At 38.4% G+C, this 23,154-nt stretch overlaps 1 protein-coding gene across 4 annotated transcripts in view; it reads right to left on the reverse strand.

The window, feature by feature from the left end:
* The window catches only part of LOC137281824 (mitogen-activated protein kinase kinase kinase kinase 4-like), a 286,271-nt gene that overhangs the window by 236,300 nt on the left and 26,817 nt on the right, over positions 1-23,154 (reverse strand). For all 4 annotated transcript variants that reach the window (XR_010956768.1, XM_067813451.1, XM_067813450.1 and 1 more), the window contains exons 3-11: positions 14,525-14,581; positions 12,460-12,504; positions 11,374-11,454; positions 9,635-9,683; positions 5,215-5,276; positions 3,033-3,123; positions 1,015-1,087; positions 670-727; positions 14-68 (exon numbers count right to left, since the gene is read on the reverse strand). Coding sequence is in view for 3 of the 4 variants with exons in the window: in XM_067813451.1 (XP_067669552.1) it covers positions 14-68; positions 670-727; positions 1,015-1,087; positions 3,033-3,123; positions 5,215-5,276; positions 9,635-9,683; positions 11,374-11,454; positions 12,460-12,504; positions 14,525-14,581 (571 nt within the window). In the remaining variant the exon portion in view is untranslated. The remainder of the gene's footprint in view (positions 1-13; positions 69-669; positions 728-1,014; positions 1,088-3,032; positions 3,124-5,214; positions 5,277-9,634; positions 9,684-11,373; positions 11,455-12,459; positions 12,505-14,524; positions 14,582-23,154) is intronic.

A 23,154-nucleotide genomic window follows, 5' to 3' on the forward strand; every position in this document is an offset into this window, starting at 1 on the left:
GCACAATACTTACGTGGCTTTCCTTCAGCCATTTCTATTGCTGTGATGCCTAAAGACCACAGGTCACTCTGGAACACAGTGTTACCAGGTTCAGTCAGCAATCATTGCTAATACACTGATACTAGGATTTCCATGGTAACTGATAAAATGATTTCCATGGTAACTGATATCACTTACCAACCAGAAAGGGGATCAGGGCTATGACTGTCTTAAGCCAATGCTAAAGTAAGAATAACAACTGTCAAGGCAAAGACAGAAGATGTTTACTGTACACGGCTGTCTTCAGTCAATGACAAAGTCGGGTCTAACAATCTGGACTATGCCTCACTCAAGCCAATGCTAAAGTAAGGGAACTTAGGATCAGGGCTACAACTGTCTCAAGCCAATGCTAAAGTAAGGGAACTTAGAATCATGGCTACGACTGTCCCAAGTCAATGCTAAATTAGGGGACTTAGGATCAGGGCTATGACTGTCTCAAGCCAATGTTAATATAGGAGGCATAGCATCTGGGCTACGACTGTCTCAAGTCAATGCTAAAGTAGGGACTTAGGATCACTTTAGCACTAAGATCACTCCAAGGGTCAGGTTTCAGAAAACTGACAAGCATCCATGCACACAGGCACACCCCACACACTCTCACAACCCGTCCTGCCCACCATATATACATACCCTATTATCATAGGTAGCGTCTGGGTTTTCATCACAAGCTATAACTTCTGGCGCCATCCTGCAACACATAGTAAACAGCATCAGTACATGGATCTTAAAACAACCAAAATCAAACACACTATAAGCATAGATGCCAACCCTTACTTAACCCAGTTAGTATTTTGCCTAAAAGTAGTTTGGGGGCCAAATGATGAATTAGAATGAACTTTAACCAGCCTGACTGGCTCACAAAATTTGGAAACTATTTCTCACACTGAGCTAAATCACACAAAAACATCTGTCTATAAAAGTACAGTACTACACAAAGAGCCACAGTGCTGGGCCATGTGACAACTCTCTACTCACCAGTAAGGAGTTCCTATGAATGTATTTCTCCTCCCTATTGTCTTGTCTAGCTGAGCACTAACACCAAAGTCAACTGGAATAGATAAAACAAATAATATTAGTACCATAAAACAACTGGCAATCACTTTATGTTGGGCAGGTATGAGTGAGTGAGTGAGGTTAGTTTTAAGCCCACTCAGCAATATTCCAGGTATATGGCGGTGGTCTGTAAATAATCGAGTCTGGAACTGACAATCCAGTGATCAACAGCATGAACATCGATCTGCACAATTGGAAACCGATGACATGCATCAACCAGCGAGCGCGACCACCCGATCCTGTTAGTCGCCTCTCACGACAAGCATAGTCGCCTTTTATGGCAAGTATGGGTTGCTGAAGGCCTATTCTACCCCGGGACATTCACGGTTTGGGGCAAGTATGAGGAGCAGCTAGTATTATGCAGCATCTAGTCCAAGTGGATGCTTACACACATTACGCTGAATAAACAAAGTGAAATGTTTCTTGGACATCAGCGCGTCACTTTTATTTCTGCTCGCCAAGTAATTTTGACTTAGCTGCCTCCCGATCATCCATTTATCCACCTTAAAGGTCATATGCAACGTGAAACACAACTTTGCAGATTCTGATACCTTTTGGTATGCACTTACTGAAACAAATCATCAAAAATGCCAATTCAACCTATAAAGTTGAAAAAAAAAAGCGATGGAGAAAAAAGCCAGTGAAATCAAAGTTCAAACGATTCACTAAAAAGTCTTACTTATTTGTGACTCTCCATACTTCTAAAATGCCCATCAAACAGATCATGTTTCTGTGCACACAATGAGCCCTAAACGTGTCAGCAAATGTACCAGCCAATCGAAAGCCGTCGTTACACTTGAGTGCACAGCGACCCGCTATGATTGGGTTTGGTCTCCCGAGGGCTTCGTTTCGAGGGAAGTAAGCCTTAGTACAAAATATTGCACTTTTGAATCGCGATTGTACTCTTATAATTTTGTTTATTTACTTTTTTACAAGCAGCAATGTATATTATATGTCATGAATAATTGATAATTGTATTTTAATTACGTTTGATTTTTTGGTTGCATGTGACCTTTAAGAATGAGTGTCTGTAAGAACGAGTGTGACTGAATCTACAACTGATTAACACATGCCAAACTTTCCACACTGTATTTCTGAGCGATAAAAAATAAAAATTTGTTCCTTCCTCAGCACTATTCTTTCAATCAAAATTTTTTTAAAAAGTCCTACTGCCCTCATCACTTTTGAAAATAATGTCCCCTAAAAACACTTAATTTATTTTGCAGCCTTACTGAACAGGACATCCCAGAGCGGAGATATATAGTGAACAGCGTTAAGTTTCATGGGCACTCTTGCATCTGGGGCGGTGAAGGGTGTTCAGTTGATACTGGGTTGGATGGGGAGAGAGTCATCCCTTTTTCTAGGATTCACTATGGAAAGGGAGACAACTCTCCACCTGACATAGGTTGACAACAACTTAAAACTGTTATTATAGCCTGTCTGCAGTCAAAACAAACAGATGAATTTCACCCTAAACAATAAAGTATAATTAAGATTGTGAATTTAAATATCAGAAGTTTTTCAACTTAAAACAAAACTTCTTTAACTAACATTCATAGTTTGAAATCTCTATTATTGACTTGTATTACAAAGGGGTATGCACATTAAATGAAGCTCCAAGAACAGGTAGGGTTGATCTATCATCACGTACCGTGAGCGTATTTTTTTCTCTGTTCCTGCAACTGCACTTACCTATTTTGTCATTTCTTTTGCTGTTCGGTATATTTAAGTTCAGAATAGTTTTAATTACTGTTCACGAAATGAAACAGCTGCATCAGTGATTTCTGAAGAAAAAAAAATTAACCTAGCCCTTGTGTCTTTTGTGTACGTATCTGATAACCCACTCTGGTAAGCCTTACATCCTGTTCTCCATGTATACACTCAAACATTATCAGAGTCACATGATGCACATCAAACTCTGAAGTGCACTCTGTACTCACCTAATTTGACTTCTGCGTTGTCCGTTAATAAAACATTTTGGCCTTTGATATCCCTGTGGATGACTCGGTTTTGATGTAGGTGGGCCAGGCCCTGGAACATAAATATAGGCTGGTCATATGCATGTGTCAGACATCATACTACAGGGACGAACACATCAGGGCTGCAACGATTCATCCAGATCCCTTTATGATTTGATTTTCGACCCTTGATTTGATCATTTACGATTTGATTCTTCACACAAGTAAAGACATCAGATTCGTTTAACTGTCAGAGTTCAAGTCAGCAGGTCTTTCAGTGTGAAATCCCTCATCAACTTGGCAATGTCTACCATCAATTCTCATTGGATAATCAGCCCTGTCTCAGGTTAATCACCTTTTGCCTTATTTCAGAGCTCAAAACTACTTGTGTAGCGTCAAAATTACCTTCTCAACATACGTAATATCAAATTGAAATGGGTGATAATAATTATGGAAAACTGAAACTAAAATGTCAGATTTCATTTTCGATGTTCGAACTAAATCATTGCAGCCCTATTCTGCTGAGAATTTGCCTTAATCAACCACTGCTGTTGGTCAGGCTTACCGACTTGAATTATTGTGTCCCACTTTCATAGATCAATGCTCGTGAAGGAAATCACTGGATTGTTTGATCCAGACTTGACTGACTGTCATCATACAGGAGGAACACTTTTCAGTGTGGCATTTAGCGGATAAACATCAGGTGTTTCCCAATTTCCGGGTGTTATTGAGTATTTGAAGCATGCCGTCTGTTCCAAATGAAATATTCCCGTGCTTCAAATACTCAATAACATGATGTTTATCGACATTGTAAACAAAAAGTAAACCAAACGGTTTTACTGTCTGCACTTGTTTACATCGAGTACAGCTTCAGCAGTGAAGTGTCATCAGCTGGCAGTTTCACCTGGTTCCCATGGTAGCATCTGGTGTGGTTCATGTGTGACGTCATTCTAACTTTACGTCACAATATGATTTGAATGAAGTCACCACCGTTGATGACACAACAAAACAATTGTTTGCGATGTTTCTCTGTGTCAATACACAGTGAATAGTCTTGCAGTTTCCAGGATTCTAAAAAAATTTGATCATGTTTTTCAGCCAATCAGATTACAGAGCACAGTGACTTTTAGTTTACAATGAATATACAATAGATATTATCTACATCTACAGACATGGAACAATCATCAGGTAAATAGTACACCTGAAAGACAAGAAATTTTGTATTTCTGTATCACTGTAACAGTGACACAAGGTATTTATACCATTACAAAGTAGAGTATATTGGATTTACAAGATTGATCACATGAAATGATGAAGCCAATGAATAAACAGAACATGGAAGAGAAATTAAGGGAAAATGTGACAATCTATTCCATTCCTTAGGAAATATTTCACCTGTATGGAGATAAATAACTTTTTCTCATTACGCTGACATTGGCTGGAGCTATGCTCGCAAAATGGAAAATCTCATACTTTTTAAAATGGTATATAATCAAATGTCAGTGATCCAAACTTTACCACAATCGACTACCAAATAATGTAATTTCTATAATGATCACTATACAAGGAATGATTAATAATTATTTCATTTAACATTTTTTATACAATACTACTTCCAAAAGTTCTTTCATGTTTGTGAATTTACATCTTCACTAAAACAATTTAAACACTCAACACTGTTGAAGAGCAGTAAAACCAAAGAATCCTCCCTCAAAACATAAACATATATCTGAAGGATGTTAAAAATATAAATATAGACACTGCCATGAAACATTGGACTCAGTTTTAGGCCAGACCAATTTCATTGACTTTTGTCCCCAGTAAACCTAATTTTTTAAAAAGAAATCACCAGTCACAGTAATATACCTTCTAAATACTAAAGTATTCATCTTTTGGCAGTTTATAAAGTGCATATTGGGCAAGCTTGTAGTTGGCCAATACAAACATTACGATTATATTTTTTGAGCTGAGAAAATTAATTTTAATTTACTCTTATGGTTGACAAAATAGGACTGGTAAATCTGTGAAACAACAAATAAACTTGGTCTGATCTTATTTACATACAAAAAAATTCATCTTGAAGATTTCATGATAAATATTTCTCCTCTTACTGAAGAGTTGCTTTGTGTATTTGATCATTCATTCCGACTGATATGAAACCTACCCGGAGGATTTCTCTGGCAATATAGGCAATCCATTCTTCCTTCAGACAGTTGCCCTTTGTTGCTGGAACAAGATGGAAGAAAAGCATGATCAAAATTTGATTCAAAACATCCAGAAGAATTTGCAAGCAAACTCTCAATTTTAACAAACTACTGTGGGTGTCAGAGAACAATGACTCCTATTTCATCTCTGTAGAATAAGCAGGTATTATGCCCTACCTGTCAAATCTAAAGAATTACAAGGTTTTGAGAACCATGGGGACAATTCACATTGATTACTGAGTGTCCATAAACAGAAATAAGAGCCCAAGTTTGTATTTGCATCTGTCAGTTTGAAAATAGGACAAACAGATGACAAAACACACCACCATGCAACTATCTGGGCTGGAAGGAAATTTATACAATACTATCGTAGTGTTGTAGAATAAAAATATGAAAACCCCATAGTACATGTTGTTTTGAATATTCTTATTGTTGAGGGCATTTTCCTGTCAGTAAGAATAATCATTCATTACAAAAAAACTGACTCCAGACACCTGGCTCCAACTGCATGTATTTTCTCTGTGTGTTTGTACTTGTATGCTTCAGAGTACCATTTGAAAACTATATCACGAAGACTTGTAAAAAATGGTGTATGGACTATAGAAGCACTTGGTGACATGGTGAGTTCTAGGATCTGAGGTAAGAGTGAGGTTAGTTTTACGCCACATTCAGCAATATTCAAGCTATAATTATGGTGGTGGTCTGTAAATAATCATGTCTGGACCAGAAAATGCAGTGATCAACAGCATCAGCACAGATCTGTGCAACTGGGAACCAATGACATGTGTCAACCAAGTCAGTGAGCATGACCACCCGATTGCCTCTTACAACAAGCATAGTCACCTTTTGTGGCAATCTTGGGTTGGTATGGGTATGAGGACATATGGCAGACATGGTTGACACAGTAAGTCATGACTTGCAGGTATGACAACTCACCACTGTCAGACAATCTAGTGGCTGACACAGGGAGACATGACTTACAGGTATAATGACACACCACTGTCAAACAAACTAGTGGTTGGCCCGGGGACATGACTGTACATTACAATAATGTACAACTTGAACAATGGTCAAACTTTAAACATAACATCATGTTACATCTTACCCAAAGGCACATATGTGTTCATTTATCTAACCTGGCAAAATGCCAAAATCAATGGCCACACATGATCTTTAAAGAATTACATGAAATGTATGAAGTCTGAAATGACCACTTTTAACTTTTCGCACATTCATGATAATGAACTCGTTAATTTCAGTGAGCACATATCTCAACGTGCAGGCGCGTCATCAACAAACCTCTGACATATTTGCAATGGTATTTTTTCCCACTTCAAGAACCCTTCTACACACTTGACATACTGCACCTTATTTGGTGTGTCACATCACTAAGTGGGCAGATATCCACCGCAGGTCTCAGGCCAGCTTGGTCTGCTTTGACGTTATACACTCTTTTCAAAACCAATCCTCTTTATTTGTTAAGAAATAATCAAGATTTGTAAACCCTTTTTTCTGTAGTTGCTTGGATTTGTTTGGCTTGTATGAAAGAAAAAATGTTAAAAATTCTTAAATTGCTCAACTTATACGATACCATAGATACTGGTGTGTGTGTTCTGTATGGGCGTTCGTCACTGGTTTGCTACAGCGGAAGGCTTCATAAATGCAGCAAGTCAGCAAGTTGGCAACAGCAATTACAATTTTACAACACTGTTTCATTTGTATTGTTTTGTGTTTTCTGGTCAAGCTAGATGGACAAACAAAGGAAAATATATTCTGTCTATTTGTACTAATTTTTTAATCAAGCAAAGCTGATCGAAAACATATGCTGCCTCATTTGCCTAAAAGTCTGAGCATTCATTCCGTTTTTTTGTATAACTAAGTAGTTTCAAACGTAAGTCTCATTTTTATTTTCCCTAATACTCGTCTGCACCTGACCCACTCATATGTATAACGTTGGTAAGAAACAAGGTGAGTCACTGATTTCACTTCTAACAGGATCAAGTCAGATCAGGGCCCCGTTTCACAAAGCTCTCGTAAACCTAAGATCTCGTAACTTTTCTCGTAGCATCCGTAGCTCCAGTGTTACAGTATAGCAGGCACAATGGCTATGAGAAAACTTACGAGATCTTAGGCTTACGAGAGCTTCGTGAAACGGGGCCCTGGGCTGCCTAGGAAGGTTTATTGCCAAGTTTGTTAATATTATTCCCCTGTTAATTATCAAACATTTGAGATTATTGAGCTATGTGTGTAATCCTGGCTGGCAATTGTGTGGGTTAATCGCTGTGTGGACGGACTTGTAGAAGTTAACCTGATGAATCACAAAATGATCTACAAGCTTGAACATAAATATACTACTCAACCACTGACAAGGATATTAGTGTCATGGTGGGATTGCCTGCAGCTTCTCTCTTGTGTACGTCTTCCATTGCAATGACACACATTTTCAGCTTATTTTGAGATAAAACAACAATACATGTACAAGTGGCTATCCTGAATATGACAACATAGCATACATTCCAACGTTTCCAGTCTAAATGGAGCTGTCTTTATGAAAATTATATACATTCAGAGTTAGTCTACTGTCACATGATTAATGTTGAAATTGTCCAATGACACGAAATGTTTATATTCTCTTGATCAGAAGGTTCATGGATACGGAACTTCCTGAACTCATCAAGCATCCTGTCTGTGTCAGAAGATTCATTCAGGCACACAGGTCATCAGGAGTCACACTGCACATGGTTAGTGGTCTCCAGTCACACGTGTGTCTTGGTCTCACACCAGACAACCCATCACCATTAGCCAGCCCCTCACAGCTGTGTTTGCCTCACAAACAAACATTTCTAACCCAAGCCACTAACATACACATTCTAGTCACCACAGATATCCACCACAGAAAATCCTCCATCAGCTCAAGAAATATGCTGTTTCCTTCTGTTTTCAAGTAAATAACATCATTTATTTTTAAACCTAAGCACTCATATTATCAGACTGACAAAATGAAGTAAACACCTTTCCTCTCCGCCAAAGATTTTTTCCTTCAGGCAAAAAGGATATTTTTCTCTAAAGTCTATGTACATTAATATCACAAAATAGAACAATACAGTGAAGTGTAAATGTGATGACATTAAAGCAACTCCTATATGATAATGGAACTGGTATTTGTATGTTTATGTGTTGCTGGGAGATAGGCACAGGTTGGATCCTTCTCGTTTGGTGATGGGGGCGTTATTTAACATGTGGATTATCTTGCCGGTGTCAGGATGAGACTGCTGTTTCCTTCCTCCAGCCAACAGCGTAACTACTTACTGGAGCATCACACATCGCCACTAAACAGATCCACCATACTTTCTTAATCAGATGCTTCAAGGGCCAGTAGATATAATGATGAACATTTTCCTTCTGTTATATTACTATTAGAATTAATTACAAGGCCATTAATTATGGGATGGAGGAATAGCCTAGTGGTTAAAGCATTTGCTCATCATGCCCAAAACCCAAGTTCTGTTTCCAACATGGCTACAATTAGTGAAGCCTATTTCTGGTGTTCCCTACTGTGATATTGCTTAAATATTGATAAAACCAGTGTAAAAACAAACTCATTCTCTCATTACGTTTATTACAGAATGACATGGAGGGTGGAAGACTTTCATCATTACTGCAAGTGTGGAAATTATGGAGCAGGGCCCACAAAGTGACTTCTTACAGCTTCTGAACTAAAACTAACAAACCTATCTCACAATTTAGGACATACAATCACCTTGGGATGAAGATGTGAAATGGGATCTAGAATATGTGAGTGAGTACGTGTGAGTGAGTGAGTGAGTGAGTGAGTGAGTGAGTGGTTGAGTGGTTGAGTGACTTTTTACACCACTTTCTGCAACTTCCCAGCAATATCACAGTGGGTAACACCAGAAATATGCTTTGCACACTGTACCTAAGTGGGGAGTCGAATCCTGGTCTCCAGCATGACAAGCCACTATGCTACCCCACCAAAACAAGTGAATGATTGAATGAATGAATGAATGAATGAATGAATGAATGAATGAATGAGCATTAATTGGATGATCGATCATAAGAACAAATGGATGTTGTATAAGGAGTGAGTTGATGACTCACTGCTCATGCTATCAATCACCAGTTTGTCTTGTCTCATCAACTGCAATCTTCCATAACTACCTATGGTATATTCTACCATATCTACCATCAGTAATGTATATGACTGCGATCGAAATCATCTGGTTGTGGATTGGTTAACCAGCAGCCATTGGTTATTTCCCATAAGGAAAGGTTCTCTTATTAAATATTAATAATGGCTGCTAGCACTTTTAAACAGAATAGACCATTATAAAATGTTATTTTATGTGGTATCCAACTCACCTTTGACTAAATCTGTCACTGACCCAGCCCCGCAGAATTCCATAACAAGCTGAAACAGAAAACAGCACACTTACAGAAGAGTTCTGACAATACGATACACTACTGAAACAAGTGGTGAGTATGGTGTTACTTTCACCCATACTCAAGCAACATCATGGCAGGGACCTCCAGAAACGGGCTTCACACATCAAAACCTGGGTTTCTGGCGCTATCAGCGAGTGCCTTGACCACTAGACTATCCCATCATGACAAAGGGCCGTTTTCAAGTTTATCAGCCACTTTCTTTGACAAAGGGTCAAGTTTATCAGCCACTTTCTGAATTCAGAATGGGCCACTGCCCTTGTATCAATAGTAATGTTCATAAACTTAATGGGCCATACTTTTATTCTTATGTGTAAATTAGTCCTAGGCTCTAGTCTTTCCCAATCCAAGATATTTATTTTGTTACTCTCAGTTGCTAGATATATTCTGTTAATCTTAGAAAATCGTTACTTGGCATCTCTGGAGTTACATACTGCCAACTTCATTGTGTTTCATAAATTATTGTTGCCAGTAGTTTCAGGTGTTTCATACATGGATGTCTATATTATGACACTTCATTGGAAAAGGGATAAATCCCTCATAGCTGTTATGACTTCCATCAGTGCCCTCCAATGTCATCCCTGTTTTCTCAATTCTGTGCACGTCACTTAATCCAAAATCTCATTTTAATAATTATCCATCTTCATTAAACCTGTGATGAAAACATTACCTGCTATTTTATTTCAACTTTTGACATTTATTTTGTTATGATTTCAGAACGACATAAAACATGAAGCGAATACATGTACTACAGTACTGAAATCCTGTTACCATTGTTTTGTGTTCACTTTGAGAACAATTTTGACAAAATTGAACAATATGAGATGAAATGCCAATTGATATTTAATCATTTTCCAAACGGAATTCATTGAAACACAAGAAACATCATCCTGACAGACCATGAATATTGTCAGTCTTCAGAATCATATGTCCAAAAGGATGTATAAGGAGATCATATTTCTGTGAATCCTGAAACTCTGTGGGCATTGTTCTATGAATGTAATGTAAATAGTAATTGTGCTAATATCTCCAGACATTATGCTGTCCTTTCCGGCTTGAGACAACAAGCTCCCTACGTTCCCGGAATCACTTCTGTTTGCCTCAGCACCCAACACACTTACCCACAAGCTGGCCATCCTACCTGGAGTCACTACTGTTTGCCTCAGCACCCAATACACTTACCAACAGTTGGTCATCCTACCTGGAGTCACTACTGTTTGCCTCCACACCCAGAACACTTACCCACAGCTGGTCATCCTTCCCCGAGTCACTACTGTTTGCCTCCACCTCCAGCACACTTACCAACAGTTGGTCATCCTACCTGGAGTCACTACTGTTTGCCTCCACACCCAGCACACTTACCAACAGTTGCTCATCCTACCCCAAGTCACTACAGTTTGCCTCAGCACCCAGAACGCTTACCCACAGTTGGTCATCCTGGGATCACTACTGTTTGCCTCAGCACCCAACACACTTACCCACAGCTGGTCATCCTACCTGGAGTCACTACTGTTTGCCTCCACACCCAGCACACTTACCCACAGCTGGTCATCCTACCCGGAGTCACTACTGTTTGCCCCAGGACCCAACACACTTACCCACAGCTGGTCATCCTACCCGGAGTCACTACTGTTTGCCCCAGCACCCAACACACTTACCCACAGCTGGTCATCCTTCCCTGGAGGACCCTTCTTGATAAAAGCACCATAGTAAGTTGCAATATTCCGGTGATGGGAATACTGAAAGGACAGGACATATTTAAAATAAAATAAGATTAGATAAGATAAGATGATTTCTTTATTATCCGCAGGAAATTTGTTATGCATCATATGCAGTTCTACACTTTCTTCTTTCATAAAGCAGCCATTATATACACATTCACAAAAGTTAAGTGCCACCCACTATTTTTGTGATCTGGTACTTTGGATACTCAATGGTAACTATCATAACGAGATCTATGCCAGTCATTGACATCATTGGTCTGATTATATTTGGCAACTAAACGAGTGATGATGTTGTGATGATGACCGATTTGCCTTACAATGGCCCTGCATGACATGCCAGCATTTTCATGTCTATCACCTGCCATCTCTCAGCGGCAGTTAACTTTCTCCTCACCATGACTGATTTTCTAACTGTAAAGTGAAAGGAGAATCTCACAACAGACCAATGAAACCAAGTGTGTGAAACTTGATTTTCAAGATTCCGATGGTAGGGAAATGGAGTTGCACGTGCAGAACATTTTCCTTGTTATATCTCGACAATCTTAGGTTCACTGAATTTGTTGTTAATACATCTAATACTAGCTGGAACAAATGAATGCCGAACCCTGTTTGTTCTAAAAGTCGGCAGACGCAGCCTGTAACAATGAATATTTTGAAAAAGTATGCGAGCAGGATTTCGTTTACCTTTTTCAAAATTTGCTGCTCATGAAAGCAACATGAACCAATATCATCAGTGTGTTTGTTTTGTAATATTTCGTCAGATTCAACAATTCACGGACTGATCAAACTGAAATGAGCTGTAAAGCATTGGTATGTTATAAGAAAAATTCTGTATAAATCAAAACAGAAGTCCTACAAATACAACAAAGATTAAGGAATATGAAATCTTCGGAATATGAAACCAACTCTGAAGCCCACCGAGAGCCCACAATCAACCTTCCTTTAACGGTTTATATGGAGCCTCAGAACAAGGAACTCTTGCATCTGGCAGACGACAATCTGTTTTGATGAGATACTTACTTTTTTGAGCACATTGATTTCCAGTTTGATCTCCTCTTCCTCCTCCTGAACACAGAAAAAAAATGTTCAGTGACAACGTTTTGACATCTCTCAATTGTTTAGGTATGCCAAAAAATGTGCACCAAAACCAACTATGTTACATGTAAAAAGGAACACATGATGTATATGTAAAATATACATCCCCCAACTGCCACTGTATGTGTAAAAGTAAACACAAGTAACTGCTAGTGTACATGTAAAATACACTCTACTGACTGCTACTGTGTCTGTAACAATACACATGATGTATATGTAAAATATACATCCCCCAACTGCCACTGTATGTGTAAAAGTAAACACAAGTAACTGCTAGTGTACATGTAAAATACACTCTACTGACTGCTACTGTGTAACAATATACACCACTAACTGCTGCTGTATTTGTAACAATGTACACCACTAACTGCCACTGTATATGTAAAAATATACACCACTAACTGCCACTGTATAAGTAAGAATATACACCACTAACTGCTACTGTATACTATATGTAACAATATACACAACTATCTGCCACTGTACATGTAACAATATACACAACTAACTGCTACTATATCTGTAACAATATACACCACTAACTGCTACTGTATATGTAAAAATAACACCACTAACTGCTACTGTATATGTAATGTTATACACCACTAACTGCTACTGTATATGTAACAATATGCACCACTAACTGCTACTGTATACGTAACAATAAACACCACTAACTGCTACTGTATCTGTAACAATATACACCACTAACTGCTACTGTATATGTAACAATATACACAACTAACTGCTACTGTATACTGTAAAATCATTTATTTTCGCGCGGCTTAATTTTCGCGGAAACAGAAAAATTGACTAATTCGCGCGGTTTAATTTTCGCGCATCGTCAAAGTACAGATATCACGAGAGTAACTATAAACTGTAAAGAAAACACTGACCCTAGCTGTCGTCCTGTCACCTGCCTATTTAGCTGGGGAAACATGGGCCTTCCGCTACGTTGAGACACGCAATGGAGCACTGAAGAATCCATGTTGAGATTTGCGTAAGAAATCATTGAACTATGTGACCTCGACCTGTGACGCGCTCGGCCAATCAGCTACTCAGAAAGCTCTGTGCACGTGTACCAGTATTGTCAAACCACTACATGTGCAATGGATTATCCAGACCTACGACAACATATCCAAGAGGAAGGATTTAATCCAAAGCGGATTTCGCCAAGCTGGACTTTCGGACTAATTCACTAGTAGCAGGTGACCTGACATTTTTAATTTAGTAAAGTCGTGTGTATCGTGTCAGTCAGAGACACTGAAAATGACGTGTTGAATCAACTATTTAATTTGTTTTTATGTATCTTTTTGTTTCACTGAGTCATGAATGAATGACGTGTACTTGTAGTCAAATTACTAGCATTACAAAACTAAAACTAAAAGCTCTTTGTTTGTTTTTATTTCCACAATTTATCACAATTATTCGCGGAGGTTTTATTTTCGCGGATAATTTTTTTGCGCGAAAAGCGCGAAAATTAAACCCCTGCAAATAATAATGATTTTACAGTATTATACACCACTAACTGCTACTGTATATGTAACAATATACACCACTAACTGCTACTGTATCTGTAACAATATACACCACTAACTGCTACTGTATATGTAACAACGTACACCACTAACTGCTACTGTATATGTAACAATATACACCACTAACTGCTACTGTATCTGTAACAATATACACAATTAACTGCAACTGTATCTGTATCTGTAACATTATACACCACTAACTGCTACTGTATCTGTAAGGAGCACCACATCACTGCCACCACGGGGGTAAAGGAAACAACACAAGGCGATATCTATTGTATTACTGAGTGATGGTTTCTGTGGCGTAGGTAATTGTCTAGCATTGTAAACTTTATCAAGTTTATTTTAATTCATGCAAATCAAATTACATGTATCCGGGATGATTTTTTGTCAGTTCAAATATTATCCAACATTTTCAACATTCTAGTTAATTTTGTAGCCTCATTTCTTACCTCGGTCACATTCATAACCTTAATGGCTGCCAGCTGTCCAGTTTTTGTATGGCGACCCTGAAATAGATGCAACAATAGGTCAGAGGTGAAGTGAAGGGTCACATACATGTGGGGAGGGAGGGAGGGAGGCTGGCTGACACACAGCAGCATGTAAAGCCTTCACACAGACAAGGAGTGTTTAGACTTAGACAAGGTCACAGCGACCCAGCAAACTGCTCCAGTCCACATGCTAATAGTGGCTGTAATTGATGCTTGTACATGTCAAAATTACTTCCACATTTCAAATCCTGCTCCTGCCTCTCTGATGAACACAGGCAATGGTATTATGGTCAAATATACAACAAACACCAAAGTAATATAATTGTGTTAGGGTAGAAAACATGCACATCATTCATACTTCAATGGAACACTGCAACATAATATTGATAAGAAACTTGTGCACAAGTGCATGCCTAATGTCTGAACACAACTAACAGATCTCCAATCTATAAATATACAATTAACAAAGATAACCCTTCATCATCATGATCACCATCATCATCATCATCATCATCATCATCACAATTTTCATTTTTAAGTCTATATTCCTAGAAGAGACATATTGTCTAGTCTATTAATGAGTTGTTATATTACTTTAAAAGGTACTGTAAATACAATCAATGCACTGTGAGTTCTCAAGGACAAAGATCATATATTAATTATTTGCACTTTTTGTCAAACTTGTATTGATCTCTATAATCTGCCAGTTTCAATCCTCATACCATGTTGGCGGCAACCAAATATCTTATTTTCATCAAGATAGTCAGGCCACCTCAATCTATAATATCTAGTCCTGACATTTGCCTCACATATTATGTTGCTGACCAACATCTTTGCTGCACCTACAGTCCCACAAATCTCCACATATTTAACAAATCCCCACATATTTAACACTTTCCACCATGACAGTAACTGCACAACTGGCTGCTGACAACACAACATTACGGTGTTTCGAGGATAAAGTCTAAAGTCCCTAACTCTTTAAGCAGTCTACCAAGCGTCGTAATTTTTTAAGTTCTTAAATTCTTTCCGTAGGCGTGTATAAAGTACATAGACGTACTAATTCAAATTCATACAACAGACGCACTGTCTCACTTCCTTGTGGTGTTACTTGGTAAAGCTGGTCTGTATCAGTTGTGTCGGCCTTGTGTTCGTCACGACACTTTGTATACAGTTAGTGAGTGGGAAAAATAGAGTCTCCCCTCACACCCATTAAACACTCAGCACCGTTTTTCACAAACAATACATCCATCTGGGACCTTACTGTTAGACTTTCAATACAAGACAGGTATCAAAGCTTCCCCACGTCTTGAATGACCACACAACAGAATCTATTAAGTGGCACTCTCAAGTGTTGGTTTTAATTCTATTCTCATACAGCCCTACTTTATCACAAGTCTTTTCAGTTGACAGATTTTGGAAGATTTTGTCTGAAATTTCAGCAACACATGCTACCAAGCAGTCACAGGGTTCACTAACTGAAGGAGTTCTTGAATATAATTCCTTGCTTGTGAGGCAGTTACTTCATTTAAATCTTGAGCCTTTACCATAAAATAATTATTAAATTGAATAATGGTCTGAAAAGTGAGAAGTGACTGAAGTGGTATGTGAATGTAGCCAGTTTTTATGTGGAAGAGAGGACTGGGTGAATGGGTGACGTTTTAAGCTGCTTTTAGCAATATTACAGCAATATCATAGAGGGGGGGGGGGGGGGACACCAGAAATGGGCTTAACACATTGAACCCTTGTGGACAACTGAACCCAGACCTTTGGTGTGATGAGCAAACGCTTTAACCACTAGGCTACCACACCACCCCTTTTCGTGGAAGAATGGCAGAAAGATACAGGCACAAGAACAAACACAGTCACAGCATTGTCAGTTCCAAAATAACAGTGGATCAGGCTGGCTAAATGAAAAGATAAGAAATGTATTTGTCAACTGAGTTATTAACAATTATTGATGTGTAAACTGTGTCATCGATATCTTGAAAAAAACTACTGAAGCAGAATAAAATTTTAATTTACAAACAATACCCAAAGTTACATCTGTATTCATGCGCCACTTGTAAATGTTCTGAACACTGTTCTACTTATTAATCAATGCAAAAATATGCTATTGCTCAACAGTGATGTGCAATATGTTGCTTCTTTTAAAAAATTATTATATTTTCAGCTTAGAGTTACTCCTGAGATATTTATTGAATACTGATTGATATTTAGTTGACGATGATCAGTCTCTACGAATCTATTTTAATAGCCAGCCCTGACAATAGACAGTACTAATGGTATCTATAACTGAGGTCTCACCACATGGTAGTTGTATAGACCTCACCAACAAGGATCATATACTTGGGTGAATGTACGTAATCATAATTTTCACAATCAAGGAACATACCTGAGAATAGACTAACAACTAGAAAAATGTTTATAGTAAAAAAAAATATAACATAATGAAATGGAGTCCTGAGACTTTCCTGAAGCTGGGGGAATCTAGATTTGCCATATTTTCTAGACTTGCATGGCTTTCTTGGATCATGTGTATATCTTTGCTTCAGGGTCTATACAACAGACTAACCAGAGAAGGTCCGGGCTAGAATCTTGGCCTCCAGTAACCCATGTTTGTAGTAAAAGGCGACTAATGGGTTCGGGTGATAAGGTTCATGTTACCACATCGGTTCCCAATCTCACAGATCGATGCTTATGCTGTTGATCACTGGACTGCCTGGTCCAGACTCATTTATTTCAAGACCATAAGGCTGGAATATTGCTGAGTGCAGCATAAAAGTAAATTCACTCACTCAATGAATCTGGGAACATTATTCTGAAGCCCACATATTTCTTGACGAAATAACAAATTGTGATTCTATTAACTTGAAATTTCATCAGCTGTTACCATCTCTCCATCTGACAGTTACCTCTACCAGACAGCAACCCCAGATGGGAAAGGCAACATAAATAAATTACTTCCAGCATGTGATAAATAGTGCAGGCAGTCTACATTGCAGGATATGGTGATATAGTGTCATATCAACCTACCAGCATTGCACAAGTCTAAAAAATGTGGCAAGTCTAGATTTCAAAAGCTTCAGAAAATGAAGAAAGTCTTCTTAGGGCTAATTTCATTATATATCAGGGTTATTGCACTATGAGTTTCTTTTCTGTAAAATATGTTCATTTAAGAGACTAGTAGTCAGTCTAAGCATTGTTTATCCACCACAGGTAGGAAATGTCTGAGAACACAATTCTGGTTCACACAGTGTTCTACTCTTGGAGCTGTCTCATGGGTACTCACACTTGGAATTCATTTGGAGAATTCAGACTAAAGATTGACACAAATTAGGAAATACCAATATTCACTTCAACACCTTACAAATACAACATAAGTGGTTTATCAAACTGAAAACTTTCAATACCAGGGGAGTCAACTACTTTTTTTTAACACACGACAAAAACATACAAACAATATCTGGGCACAATGTCAAAAAAAACTGTGGTGACCCTATATTTACTATTATGACAAGCAAGGTTCTGGCACCATACAATTGTTCACACCAGTACAAGCCATCAGTTGTGTAATGCTTAGTCTCTGAATATATACAATTTCGATAGTAACAAACAAACCATTTAAACTGAAAAGGAACCCATAGGAAACCAGCAATCCTGACCCTGAGGAAATCTAAACTTGCTTCATTTAGGGCTTTAGCACTACAGAGAGGGCTAGGCAGAAGGGAAAACAATGAGGTTCATGGACAAGGAAAGAGACTACTTATTAGACTCTGGTACATATTCTGGTATAGACCTAAGCTTAGTCTCTGAACATATATACTTTGACAGTTACAAACAAACCCATTTTAACAGAAAAGGAGCCCCAGGGAGACCAGAGATTCAGTCTTAGAGAAACTTGAGGAAATCTAGACTTGCTTCATTTAAGGCTTTAGCACTGCACAGAAGGCTTGGCATTAGGCAAAATAATGTGGTTCAGGAACTGTGAGACAGACTAATTGTGGTACTGATGCTACTCCACTGAATGTGGCTACACAGGTCACAACTGAGGAAGTCAATGAATGACATTAGACATGCACTTAACAAGCCGTGATGGTCAGATTGTCTGTGTGTGAACAGTTCCAGCAATTTGTGCCTGGAGATTGGATTATCTTTATTGACCTTAATTGAAGTTGAGGGATGGCATGGAATTCAGAGTTTGATTTTGTACCAGTCACTATTTGAGGTTCCTGGATGAATGAGATACACGTCATTTTGTGGATTTTTCTTGTTCTCTTATTATGATGATCCTCTATAAAAAGTGAGAGAATTTAGTTTTACATCACATTCAGCAATATTCCAGGTATCTGATGATAGCCTGTAAATATTTGAGCCTGGATGAGACAATCCTGTGTTCAACAGCATGAGCATTGATCTATGCAACTGGTGCATAAAGAATAACTGATCATGGTCTGACAACTATAGACATTATTTCTGAAGTTGGCTGTGACCTTATACTCAAACAACTGTAAGTGGTAACTCCTAACAAAATAATCCACAAAATATGAATAGCTATGACATCAAGGGGGTAGTAGGGTAGAATAGTAGTTGAGGCTTTCGCTCGTCACACAAAAGACCCTGAAATGTGTTGCTAAATCTACCCTCACTAACCTTAAACATTTCTCAGACCTCCCTTAGACCTGAGGGAAAAATGGGGTACAAATCAAGAATGGTTCGGTTAAGTCTAAATTATCTAAGCATAATGCCTCAAAATTTAGAATTGTTCTGGAATCTATTTGGATTATTCTATTTTGCAGAAATATTTATATACACTGTACATATATTTGTAAATATGACAACTTTCGAGGGGCTAAATTTCGGTCTTAAATCTGGCATAGTATTTTTCTTCCATTGCTGGAGTCTGTATTTTGTCTGTATTTTTAGAGTTGACATACTCTTTCAGCGTAAGAGTAACTGTTGACTGCCTTCACGGGACCTCTTGGAATCAAGGTATGGATAACAACTGCACTCACAGCCAAATTAAACTGGTGGAAGGAAAATACAAATATTTAAGGCCACACAGTTTTGACATGGCACTGGAAGGTTATGCAGGGTTCCCAGTAGCTTTTGGATGTGGATGTACTTACACCACATACTGCATGTGGAGGTGTACTGAGAATTCTGAAGGACTACTAACATATTATTGCAGGAACGAGTTGGTTGCATGGTTTATTATTTGTAAAATTAAACAGCATTTCAGCTTTTAAACTTTATGTATATTAAATGTAAAATGGTATTTGTGTGCGTACATGACACCCTGGAAAACTTCTACTAAGTTGTACTTCATTGATTTTTAGGCATATATTATGCCTGTACACCACTCATCTGTAGCCCTCGGTATGTATTATGAACAAGAATTTGGCCACCACATATGTGATATGCTGCAAAATATCTGGTCAGTGGTATTCTACTGTCCATCAGCTCAATGATATACTACAATATAGAAGGCAGAGGCTGATCAGGTCCCATCTGGTGACCTCAAATCATGTCCGGAAGGTATTAACATCCAGACACATTTTCCTCCTTGACATCCTGCCCACCTCACCACATACATACAGTACGTGGGCCACCGCTTCCCACCTTCACTCAATGGAGACTGTATACACTGCTCTCCCATGTGTAGCCTGGTACAAAGTGGTCCTAATGACCCTTTATAAAGTCACTGTAAATCATAATCAAATCCTTGTGTGCCTTCAACACATGTTCTAGTGAGTGAACAGGGAAGTATGATGTATATTGCTGTTTCATCCCAATGCCTGGCAGTCAGGATAGATGTAATGTGTTTTGGTCTTCTGAGTTTGCTCAACTCACACTTCCATGTCTCCTGATGCACAGCACTGACACAACACACTAACAGTCCATGAAGATTTTAAAAATAGGTTAAATTTAGCTTCAGATGATAAGTTTAATGGAACATGAGTCTGCATTTAATACAAAAACAAAAGAGGCCATTCCTACTTCTCCTCAACGTCCCAAAATTTTCAGAAGAGAAAAGGCTGCAAAGTGATAAGGGAATCACAAGCCTCCAACATGTCTAAATACCACAGCCCCACAATTTTTGCATCATTTCACACAAATTGCTTCAGTATATCCAATATGGATGGTAGTTCGTAAAAATTTTTTACAACAAAACAATTATTAACAAAAAGGTGCTTGAACTCTATAGGCAATCACTAACATGAATAGTCTGAATTGTGAGCATGCTGCTTATTACGCTATTTATACCATAAGGGGATATTTTCAAACATACCATACAAACTAGAAGGATATATTGAACTGTCAGCTAATGTTTCCTTCAGCTGCCCCACACAGACTGCCCTTCCTAAAGTTAATGCAGTGTGCAGCCAATAAAGATAACAATTGAACTTACACAGGAAAAATACTTCCTCTTTCAGTAACAATACCACCAGGAAATGGCTGACATAAAGTCATCGACAAAACTGTTATAACAGACACACTTCATGACATTGTTAACATGGCATTGCTGTTGTATAACTGTAAAAATATAGTGCTACCAAAGGCACCAGTATAACAGTATCTAGCTAAAAAAGGGCTGAGTTCATTCAAGGGATAGATTGTCATAACTACTTCAGTTTGCAGATGTCACCATATTACTTGTGTTAGGTTGGTAGTGATTTGGTGACATGCATGTTGCCGAGTACTGCAAGCAGTATGGTTTTCCTGCAGTTGATGTACAGGGAGACAGCTGTATAAAAGAGAGCTGTGCTAGGAATGTTAGGAGATTCCTGTCCTGTTGCATGAGTTCTATAAGTCAGGACCAATATTCTCGAAACATTCGTAGCCTGAGAATTCTTAACTCTGATCATAGCCGATGGTAGGTGAGTGGGTGGGTTTAGTTTTACACCACACTCAGCAATATTCCAACTATATGGCGGTGGTCTGTAAAGAATCGAGTCTGAACCAGACAATCCAGAGATCAACAACAAGAGCATCGATCTGCACAACTGGGAACCAATTACATGTGACAACCAAGTCAGCAAGCCTGACCACCCGATTCCGTTAGTCGCCTCTTGCTCATAGTCAATGTGTGAAGAATGGGCTTAAGAAGCTTGTAGAACTACGAACATTTTGAGAGTAGCTAGCCAGGTTAGTAGTGAGTTGGTTGACACAGGTGAGATACAGGTCTGTATCAATATATATACCCTAGTGTATGAGAGGTAGTGGTCCATTATACATATCTGTGCCTATATCCATCCTCAGATTAAGGAATACCACACTATGCTGAAAATCTGGGGAATCTGTCTTTATTACTCACCCGTTGAAGATACTGCAGTGTAATATTTCTACGGCAATAATATGTTTGTGTAATACCACTTGACGCATGATGTCAAAATGGTTCAAAGTTGTGACGTCACAATGCTAATGTCCCTGCCGCAATTTTACTAGAACTTGCTTGACTCATGGAAAGCTGAGAGTCCTCACACTGTAGGCAATTTCACCACAGTTTCTGTCAATTTATGTTGGCAAGTAATAAACAGAATACTAAACTCAATACCGTGGTATACCATTCTTATTAAACTCGTTAAAGATTTCGTATCAAACTCGCTTTCGCTTGTTTGATACCAAATCATTAACTCATTTATTATAATGGAAGCATAGAAGTGAGTGAGTTTGATTTTTACACTGATCTAATCAACATTCCAGCTATACTTTGGTGGTCTGTAAATAATTGAGTCTCAACTAGACAATCCAGAGATCAACAGCATTAGCACCATTTTATGCATTTGGGGTACAATGACATGTCAAGTCACTGAGCCTGACCAGCGGACCCTGGCAGCTGCTTTTCATGACAAGCATGGGTTGCTGCAGATCAATTCCAACCTGCATCTTTACAGCAGTTGGCATGTTTTGCTTTAGGTACAAGTTTGGAATATCACACAGAGGCTTTGCACTTAAATACAATCCAGCAACAGTAGGCGGAATAAGACAGTAAGCTCTACATATTTCAAGTGGAAACAATGTATTGTCAAAACACAAAAGACAACAGGACTACTTCAATGAGACTGGCCTCAGCGTCATGTTTGGTGTGATAAACCTGAGGATTCCCTCCATTTAAGTTTTGGATATGTTCCATAGGACTCTTCACCTCAAACTAAAGCTGTTAAATTTCAGTGATTACTTCAAACTGTCATTACAATTAAGAGCCCTTTCAAGTTTTGATATTACATTTTCTGAATTTCATAAGACTGGTCAAATGACATCACTTCTATACAAATAAAGTATATAAATCGCATCAGAACTTGTCCTTGATAAAACATTCTTTCAATTCACCCTCCATTTTCATCTTGGCAAATATCCTTCCACAGCAAATTAACAAGGACTTTCAGTTTCAGTCAAGTGAATTTCACCTTTCCTGTAGACACTGTTCAAAGCAAAGTAAACACAACAAAAATAGCATGAATACCTTTCCCAGCCTAACCCAAGCCCTGTGATGTAAGAGTGTATACAAGTATGCAGTAGCAGCCATGTTCCTCCCCACTATAAATCATCCTGAAGGAAATGTGCTGCCAGGAAATGTATGAAAATGA

This window comes from Haliotis asinina, chromosome 4 (genome assembly GCF_037392515.1).
Source record: "Haliotis asinina isolate JCU_RB_2024 chromosome 4, JCU_Hal_asi_v2, whole genome shotgun sequence".
NCBI lineage: Eukaryota > Metazoa > Mollusca > Gastropoda > Lepetellida > Haliotidae > Haliotis > Haliotis asinina.